The sequence below is a fragment of the Boleophthalmus pectinirostris genome, unplaced genomic scaffold, assembly GCF_026225935.1.
Source record: "Boleophthalmus pectinirostris isolate CB_2022bp ecotype Guang Dong unplaced genomic scaffold, ASM2622593v1 HiC_scaffold_21, whole genome shotgun sequence".
Classification (NCBI taxonomy): Eukaryota; Metazoa; Chordata; class Actinopteri; order Gobiiformes; family Gobiidae; genus Boleophthalmus; species Boleophthalmus pectinirostris.
Window position 1 is genome coordinate 31,290,300 of NW_026571175.1, and position 10,036 is coordinate 31,300,335.

At 39.9% G+C, this 10,036-nt stretch overlaps 1 protein-coding gene across 5 annotated transcripts in view; it reads right to left on the reverse strand.

The window, feature by feature from the left end:
- phf14 (PHD finger protein 14) overlaps positions 1-9,711 on the reverse strand; it is a 163,073-nt gene extending 153,362 nt beyond the window's left edge. For all 5 annotated transcript variants that reach the window (XR_008632718.1, XM_055157288.1, XM_055157287.1 and 2 more), the window contains exons 1-5: positions 9,604-9,711; positions 8,569-8,679; positions 7,704-8,101; positions 6,382-6,810; positions 4,620-4,752 (exon numbers count right to left, since the gene is read on the reverse strand). Coding sequence is in view for 4 of the 5 variants with exons in the window: in XM_055157288.1 (XP_055013263.1) it covers positions 4,620-4,752; positions 6,382-6,810; positions 7,704-8,101; positions 8,569-8,679; position 9,604 (1,072 nt within the window). In the remaining variant the exon portion in view is untranslated. The remainder of the gene's footprint in view (positions 1-4,619; positions 4,753-6,381; positions 6,811-7,703; positions 8,102-8,568; positions 8,680-9,603) is intronic.
- Between the last annotated feature and the right edge of the window lie 325 nt (positions 9,712-10,036).

The following is a 10,036-nucleotide window of genomic DNA, read 5'->3' on the forward strand; positions in this document are numbered from 1 at the left end:
GAAGAGTGTCGGAGAAGGGAAGAAGAAGACAAACTGAGTCAACGGCTGCTCTACCTCAGCCCACTCCCGCATCCCACTCACAAATCCAAAGAGACGTGGATGAAAGTCCGAAGCCAGTACTGGTGGAGCTGGATCGTCTGGATCGCGTTAGAAGAGCAACACAACGAGCATGCGCTGAACGACCAGAATGATTTTTAAAAAGAATAAACGTTTACATGACCAAGGAATAAATTAATTTGGCTTTAAAATCAGAATAAACCACCTACTTACTTCAGAATTAAGTTTAATTCTGAATAATCATTTTCATTATGACTTAAGTGTTTACATGGTCTTTTTAAAGCAGAATTAAATTTTTATTCAGCATGACATGATTTTTTATGCGGAGTTAAACTGTCATGTGAAAGTGGCAACAGTGAAGAATTCATAAAGGAAAGAGAGGAATCAGGAAGACGGTAAAAATCAGGTACAGTGCTTTTAACTGTGGGTTGTCTGTGTTTTGATATAGACACTTGATAAGAGACTTGTCTGAAAACATCTGGATCTTACTGGATGGGAATTAGTTAAATATTTCACAATAAAGGAAAGAGCAACGTGCGTTTTGTGCCACTAGTGGAGAAAAACCTGGATACTAAGAGGAAAATAACACCTCACACAAGCCAAGCTGAATCTGAACTGAATATCACAATAAATAGCTACAGTGTGAAGCAAGGATTCAACAGTGCTGTACTACGAGCATGTGTCTGTGTGTAAATACGAGCGTGTGTGTGTGTGTGTACGTGTGTGTAAATAGAATATTCGAGTGTGAGAATGACTGTTGTCACATTGATCCGTGTGCATGGTCAGCTGAACGCGCGCCGCCTCACAGAGACTCTTCCAGGGGCATTGATTGTGCGGCCGACAGCGCTGGGCTGGAAAAGCTGAAACATGAACTTTTCTCTCTTTAACCTCTCACACGCGCTCACGAATAATGCCACACACCACATTCATGAAATCAATAGCACTGTTTACTGTAGCCGACACGCGCGCCTTCACTCACTGTGTTTAGTGGATATACGCGCTCTGAATGGATCTACAGTGGAAATGAACAGGAGGTATTTATTTAGAAAGACAATAGAGTTTGACTTATTTGTAAACGAGTAAATCTACACATCTCATCAAACATTTACTGTTTTATGAGCACTGTTTTACATTTTAATTTAGATCTTTTGATGGAGAAACGAGTGTGAAGTACCATATGGAACAATAACTATGTTAGGTCTGTGCATATACTCAGAAAAAATGGGTAAGAGCTCTGACTTCAAACCAGCAAACACCTGAAAGAAAACATACTACAGATTTTTCTTTAGTTACAATTAGGGATGGGCATTCGATGAAATTTTCTTAATTGATCGTCGGAAGAATTAACGATCGATTATCGATTAATCATTAACGTTTTTATATTAAAATGATCATCATTATTATTACTATCTGCACTTCTAATCTGCAGAAATAAATTCAACTTTACGACATATAAACAGTAACGACTCTAGAGCCACATCAATCCGTTTGACATTATAATGTGTTTAATTCAGTTTTGTGCAACTCTCACAGAAACGAAACTTAAAACTGCATCACTAATTTGCATAAACTAAGCGAAGATAAAACTACAGCTCTTGTGTCGCTGATGCGGTCAACTTCTGTTGGATTAAAAGACATGACTCAGTGGAATACAGGTTATTGTGATCATATTTGCGTTTGTTAAAACCAGGACACTGTACGGGGGGAGGGAGGTGGGGACTCGTCATCGACATTGCGCGACTCTCACCTGGCAAAGCTTTTTCCCACTGGACACCGAAAACATATGTTCCTGCTTTATACACTGTGCACATGGACTCACACTTGTCCCGAACGCAACGGAAAGTGTGGAATTTCTTGTACAAGTCAGCGTTAAATACGCATTTGTGCTTCGGTACATTGCAGGCTGACCGACTGTTTGTGTCTCGCTCCTTCTGAGTGCAGAGAGCTACATGTACAGACCCCTGTTTGGTCACGCTACGCACAGCAACCTACATTCGGTTTGTCAACTAAAATGAACAAAATCAATGAAATTCTTAATGATCAATTATTGATTAATCGTCTAATCATGCCCATCCCTAGTTACAATTAAAGATGCAGATTGTAGTGCTGCAAAATGACCGAATAAACTACTACTACCTTTAAAGAAAAGATGTAACAATAATCAAAATATCGTGATTCCATATCGTCGAAAGTCTCACAATAATATCGTCGGCTGTCACAATATATCGAATCACAAGTTCCTTTGCTTAAATGCATGGTTTTATAGTAGCAACAGTTTATAAACATCGGGAACTACATATCCCATGATTCATTTCAGTGCAGACAACATGAAGAAATATGTTTTTTTATGTGGTTCTGCAAAGGTTAATAAAGTGAAGAAATGTAATGAGGTAGTAACATTTTTAAACGTTTTAATACATTCAAACTTGTGTTATTCCGGTGAAAGTGTCAGAACAGATCTTAGTGTCAAACTGAGAGCGCTGTGTGCTGTCTGCATCTAATAAACTGCTTTTATAGTCCAAGAACCAGGAAGTAATACTGGTGAAGTGTTAGCATTAGGGATGTAAAAATAACCAAAATATTGTGATATCATATGGTCAAAAGTCTCACAATAATATCGTGGGACCTCACAATATGTCGAATTACAAGTTCCTTTCCTTAAATGCATTGTTTTATAAAAGCAACAGCTTATAAACATATGGAACTACATATCCCATGATTCATTTCAGTGCAAACAACATGAAGAAATATGTTTTTTACTTGAATTCTTCGGATTATGATAGAAATAATTCACAAGAAAATCTTGTCAAGGTATTTTAAAAGCAAAAAAAGTGTCCTATCTGCTATTATATCAGCCTCTCCAAAATATCACAATAAATACTGTACAGTGAGATGCATATCGTGTTAATATCGTACCGAGAGATTTGGATATCGTTACATCCCTAGTTATAATCTTTTCATCCAGTTGAAAACAGCTACACTGATTCCTGCCTTCATCTTTATGATGCGTCACTGTAAACATCATCACAACACAGTGCTGCTCCGTCGGATCTTCCTGCCGGCTCCTCGGACGGCTACAGTTCACAGTTACAAGCAGCAGATTATTTTCTCGCTTGTACCAAAATAGCCATACGACACTAACAAATCCTACATGATTCACCATCAAACTTCAAGTGGGTAGATGTTCAGGGAAAACAATTATAACACAGAACAAACTAAATGTATTTCACGATCACTTAATTATTGATATAAGAGATAATTTCTCATTTCCGTATAAATGATAAAATTTGGTTCTTAAAATAACATTTGTAAAGTTATGCATTTGATGAAACAAATAAAACAGTGTGTGCTATATGGCAGTGGTAAGAGGTTATGTCAGGCATGTCCAAACTATGGCCCGGGGGCAAAATGCGGCCGTCAGACAAATTTTTCTTGGCCCTCAGGCTTCCAAGTGAATTGGCCTAAATTACCTTGCATCAACTAAAAAATATTTTTTAGCATGAATAAAGTCTGACGGCTCACTCTAATGTGTTAAACATGCAAATATTTCAATTATTCACTGTACTGAGCAGAAGTCTGCGAACCTCGATCGGCCCTCTGCGTCATCTGTGTTTAGATACATGGCCCTTGATGAAAAAAGTTTGGACACCCCTGGGTTATGTACATATATGCACCAGGAAAACGGGCTATTGCTGTGGTCATAACTATGAGGATCCAGACAAAAAAGAATAAATTAATGATAATGAATACAACTACTTATCACTAAATACAGGAAAAATAATATATCGACTTGCTGGTAAGTTAGTTGAGCCGTGTTTGTGCAAATTTTAGGGACTTGAAACAGACTTGAATGTGTGTAGGGGTGTGCAAAAATACTGAAATATTGATATCATTTTATGTGCTGATACAGAAACCCGCAATATCGATACTGTATCGCTATATTGCCAAGAGTATGTTGGCAACGTCTCGGCGCTAGGCTCCCGTCAGGCAAACAGGGGGCCTAGTGCAGAGACCTTGCGCGGTTTGTCCTAGTGAATCTCACAGTTTGCAAGTGGGACGGTGTGCGGGATTTTTCTTGATGTTCTTGGGCTACTCCCTCTTCTCCAACGCACCCATCTCAAGTAATTGATGTGCGAAGTTCTCATTCTTTTATATTTGGTATATTTTACTCAGTTATTTTGTTACAGCGCTACAGTTTTGTTGCTTGTTCAGAGGAAGGAAACCTTTTGATGAAACACATTTGACATTTTAACTGTTTTGATGAGTATAATGTTTGTGTTTCATATGAACTTTGCACAATAATTGGTTTAACAAAGACTTCTAGTATCACAGCCATGATTTAGCCTTTATTTTTTATTAAACTGTATTGAATCGATTTGAAATATGAATTGTATCGAATCGTAAGCTCACTGTATCGAGTTATGTACTGTGTCATGGCTTATGTATCGAGGTATGTATCATATCGAAAACTTCTTAATGCTATCCAGCCCTAAATGTGTGCGTTACATGACAACAGCTCCACTGTCCCATAACCTCTCGTGTGTGTAGGTGGAGGGTGGTACCTTCGTGCACAGTGACTCCACAGTTGTCACACTGGATGATCTCGTCGGCGTCTTCGCTGTTGTCTCCCAAACACACGCAGCAGATGAGGATGTGCTGCGTGCTCCAGGCCTGGGAGCGCTCCAGCAGGCCGTCCTGGATCAACACACACACAAGTTTATATCGATGCCCCTTCCTCGGCGTCCGTCTGTGCCCACGCCCGGCTGGCACGCTCTTAATCCACCACACAATGATACAAAGGCACGGGCATTAACCTGGACTCGCTCCGATACCATCTAAAGCTCTTTGGTGTCTTACTTTGTAAAGTAGCCAGCCGCCAGTACAATACCGCATTCATCTGCAGCGGCTTCAGTGAAAAGATCTCCCATAATCGCTTTGGCAATACATCAGTAGAGTTCCAAAGTACTCGAAGAACTATTTAAGACCCTCAAGACACTCACTTTGTGCCACTACTACTGCTTAATGTCCAGTTATAGTCTGATTTCTCCAGAGAACTAGAACTGCTCTTGGTTTACATGCAGGTAAATAAACCAAACTACTGAGAATGAACCAAGATGCATTCAGAGGCATCTAGTAATTTAGCATCAACTCTCACCCTACTAGCATTTATACACAATCACAGTTTTGCTCTCTCTCAGTGACTATAAATTTAATACATCAAAGCTTGAGCTATAGTAGTTTTATTCTGACCATTAGCAGACAATGCATAAACAATTAATTCTTAGCTGTATCGATATATCACCAACAGTATTTTTTTGGTATCATTTACTAAATTATTTTGCTACAGCACTACAGTTTTGTTGCTTGTTTAGAGGAAGGAAACTCGTTTATGCGACACATTTGACATTTTCATTGTTTTGATGAGTAAAATGGGTGTGTTTCATTTTAAGAAAGACTTTTAGTATCACAGCCATTATTTAGACCTTATTTTTTTCTTGAACTGTATCAAACTGTTTTGAAATATATCATATCGAATCAAAAATTCACTGTATGGAGATATGTATCGTATCGTGGCCTACGTATCGAGGTATGTATCATAACGTCAAATCCTTAATTGATACCCAGGCCAGTTTTTGATGAGAATTTCTGTTAAGGTTGCCAAAAGTATTGACAATCAGATACTAATCAATACTAAAACTAACATCAAAATAGATAATACGGCAAAAAAATAAAAAATAAATCACACTAACAGTACAATATTTTTTTTCCAGAGCAGTACGATTTTGAGCTCAGAACAAATACAAGGCCTCATGCTAAGATAAAAAAAAGAACTATTATTTTATATTTTAAAATGACATTCTATTAGTAGCTAGCGTCTGTGAGATTCATTTGACTGGAGCTGAACTCTATGGGTGGCATCACACTCCCTTATGCCGGACAGACACTGTGCAATATTTTTGACCGTTTCACTCAGTCTCAGCTCAAACTGTACAACCAAATCACAGGGTTTAAAAGTTCACAGCTCATGATTCATGTTCTCACATTGTATGAACAACTTCAACAGTGTGAAAACCTCACGAGAGGCGACCGCGACCGGATTTCAAACATGTCTGATATTTTTGCGACCTACAATTGTCGATCAGGAGCTGGTCGTGAGGTATTAATTGGTTCTCGTTACCCCATGTTTACTACACAAAACACGACACATGATTAAGCCAAAACTCTGCCGCACGAGTGAAAAATCGTCTCAAAAAGGGTCAAAAATCGCACAGTGTACACCCAGCTTTAGTCCACTTCTTTATATGTTCTATGATTGCGACTCACCTCATTGCCTTTGCCCTGAGACATGCTGTCGTTGGTCAGCTCTTCGTCCAGGGAGGTGGCGCTCTTGTTGCTTTTGTTCTTCTTCTTGAGTTTCTTGTCGCCCTTCTCGCTGTCACTGCTGCTGTTGTTCTCGTCCCCGTCCTCTTTGTCCTCGTCATCTTCGTCGTCATCGTCGTCTTCGTCGTCGTCGTCGTCCTCGTTATCGTCGTCGTGATCGTCGTCATCGTCATCGTCGTCGCTGGCCCCGCCCCCCTCCTCCTCAGCGCCTCCCCCTTTCTGCGCGGCGGCCTTGCCCTTCTTCTTACCGGCGGTGGGTCTCCAGTCGTTGTCGTCCTCGCTGTCGTAGTCGTCCATCTCGTTCAGCTCCTCCATGGTGGTGAAGTCCAGCAGGGGGCGGTTTCGACGAAAGTTCCACTTCTTGGGTTCAGACTGTGGTGAATGAAAGTGGAGAAGGATCAGGATTGAGACAGGCTCAGTTTTACAATAAAATTAAATTGAATAAAATGCTTCATGAATAAAAGTTTACATTTAGGGTATTATTCTATAGTACATGTATAAATTCAACATCCAAGAAGACATTTAACGCTTAACCTACACATTTCATTTTGACAGGACTGGAGAGTGTGAAATGGGGGTGAAGAACGGGGATGACATTCGCAAATTATCAACACCAGGGATTGATCTCACAGCTCAGAGGCCGCAGTAGAGTCTGACATAAGCCCATATGTTCTGCAGCCAAGATTACTCAACTACTGGGCAGCACAAGAGCATTTAAACTTTAAAATGGACATCAAAATCAGGGGCGTAAGCTCTAGTTTATTATAAATGTTTTTCTAAAATCCCATAAAATCTCACAAAGCTTTATTATCAACCTTTATTTAACCAGTAAAGTCTAGATTAAGAATCTCTTTTTGGGGCAGGGGAAACCGCAGCACCTGGTGGAAACCTGCACAGGCACAGAGAGAACATGCAAACTCCACACAGGACCTTCTTGCTGTGAGGCGAGAGCACTACCCTCTGAGCCACTGTGCCGCCCATACATACAGACAGTACATAGGGATTAACCATTTTCATTTTTAATTATGTGTTAATTATTAACCAAATGAATTCTAGTTCCAATTTGAAAATGGAAGATAAAGGTTCTACACGGTTTTCAAACATTTTATTAGAGGCAACTGGGTCATCCTTTCTAAATGTCGTGAATGTGCATCAAATAAAAATGTGAAAAAAACATCACGTTAACAGGACAATATTACACAAAGTAGGGCCTCATTTTGCTAGATTTATGTTACAACTGTGATAAGAAATTCAGACTGCTCTACCTGGGACTCATCAGTTGCGTTGCCAGATCCAGACCCAGATCCAGATCCAGACCCAGACCCTGATCCAGACCCAGAGATGGGCTCAGTGCTGGGGGCTGGTGCTGGTGCCGCTGGTGGCTCTGGCTCTGGGGTGTTCTTGTTTTTGCGGCGGCTCTTCGGAGGGGTGGCTGCAGCGGTGCCCTCTTTGGCGGGGCTGTCTGAAGACGCCTTTGAGGTCTCGGAGGACTGCTTCGCCTTGTCTTCGTCCTCAGACAGGTTCTCCTCTGCTGCCAGCTCCTTGGCCTCCTCCTCGTCGATGCCGTCGTCTGCAGAGGCCATGTTCTCGGAGTCGCTGTCTGAGCCGCCTGCGCTGCCTTTGGAGCCCTCCTCGTCACTGCCGTTACCCGTTCCATCGGACCCTTGTGAAAGAAAAAGTGACAGCAACCCATTTAAATATAACCATTTTCAAAAAAGGATTTCACTGTTCAGTTAAAGTGAAGCTTGGCAAAAACGTTTATGTAACAGATTATTCATTCCTCATTATATCATCTTTGCAGTGTTTTTCCTTATGACCTCTGATATAAAACTGTGATATATTTTATGTTTATAATTTTTCTATGTGTTATTATATTATATTGTGATGTGTGAGCCACTGTGTCCAAGTAATTTCCCTTGTGGAGCAATAAAGTTTGTCTAAGTCTAAATGCCTGCCTCCTTCTTAGATTCAGTTGAGCTAATGTAAAGAAACAATTATTACACAAAACAAATAGAAGCTAAACAAGAGTCAGTGCAATATTACCTCTGTGACACTGCAGAAAATCAGTAAGTATTTTGATTTTAAATTGATTGAAACTACTTGCATTTAACGAATACCATAAAAACTCACCTGAGGCATCTCCTACTTCAAAATCACTGTCGTCTGAGCTGTCATAATCCAGGACATCCAAGAGCGATGCAGCCAGCGGCTTCACCTGCCGCCTCTTCAGACTGCGGTCCACTGATGACAGAAAACACACAGGGTTATGAAGGCGAGTTACACACAATAAAAAGTTACAATAACTACAGATTGTTTTTTAATGCATGCAATGTGAGGATGATAAAATTAGGTTATTCTTATCCTACGAAATGATACTGGTTTAGTGCAGGACATCAACTTTTTGGTTTCAAATTTTCACTCTGAACATGTCTGCAACAGTGACATGTAAACTGATAGATTGAACTGGACTAAGTTTATAATGGAGGTTTTCTTAAGACCAACAGCACGTTTCTATGAACTGGTAACAGGTATCAATTGAAAAGTAATGCACCTGAATCTTATAAAGTTTTGTACAACTCACAGTCAAATATGAGTGGTGTTACAGGATGAAATCAGAGTAAAGATCTCAGTCTTCTGTTTATGTGACTTGTTTTATTATGAGCGCGTTGAGTAAATGAAGCTCCTGGTGCTTCTGTGTCCACAGAACACGTGTGACCCACAGCGCTTATGTGACGGGTTTTAGGGCTGGTATCTCACTCGTCACGATTATTGATCTCGGAACCAAAGGAGTTTAACGCGTTAAATGTGTCATATAAAAAGAACCTCACCTGAGCTAACCGTGCGGCTAACGCTAACACTTTCATTCATAACAGTTCTCGTCAATTCTACTAAATAACTCCACATATGAACCTTGCTCTTGGTAGTTAAGTTCGCGCACAACACCAGGAGATGTTCACTGTGTGGTTCAGGTTCAGAGCAGAAGAGAAACAACAGGACACTTTGTAGTTTGTGCTACCGACCTCACACTGTTAGCTAGCTTAGCTCGTTAGCCGCTAACAGCGGCAACTCAAAGCTACAAACTGATTTTCCGTGATTTCAAAGCACGTGCAGCTGAAGTACAGTTTTTCTTACTGACTCGGGGTAAAGCATGTTTAAAACACTCACTTTTGAGCTCCTGTTCACTAGCACGAGCAGAGATGGTCCAGTTGTGTTAGCAGCATGTTCCGTGGACAATGAAAAACACAGAAGTGACGCACTGACGTACGGATGGTGTTGCCATGGGGACGCAGACGGGCTGGAGACCTGGAGCACGGATAAAAACATATAATATAATATAATATAATATAATATAATATAATAATAATATAATATAATATAATATAATATAATATAATATAATATAATAATACAAAAAAACAACATGTCATCTAACATAATAAAAACATCTATAATAAAAACATATAATCTAATCCGACGTAATAAAATAAAATATGTTTTAGTTCTATGATTGGAGTGAAGCAGTCTATGGAGTGAAGGCAAAATTATCATCAAGTTTACATCATATAACAAGAAATAAAAAGCAATTATCACCACAACA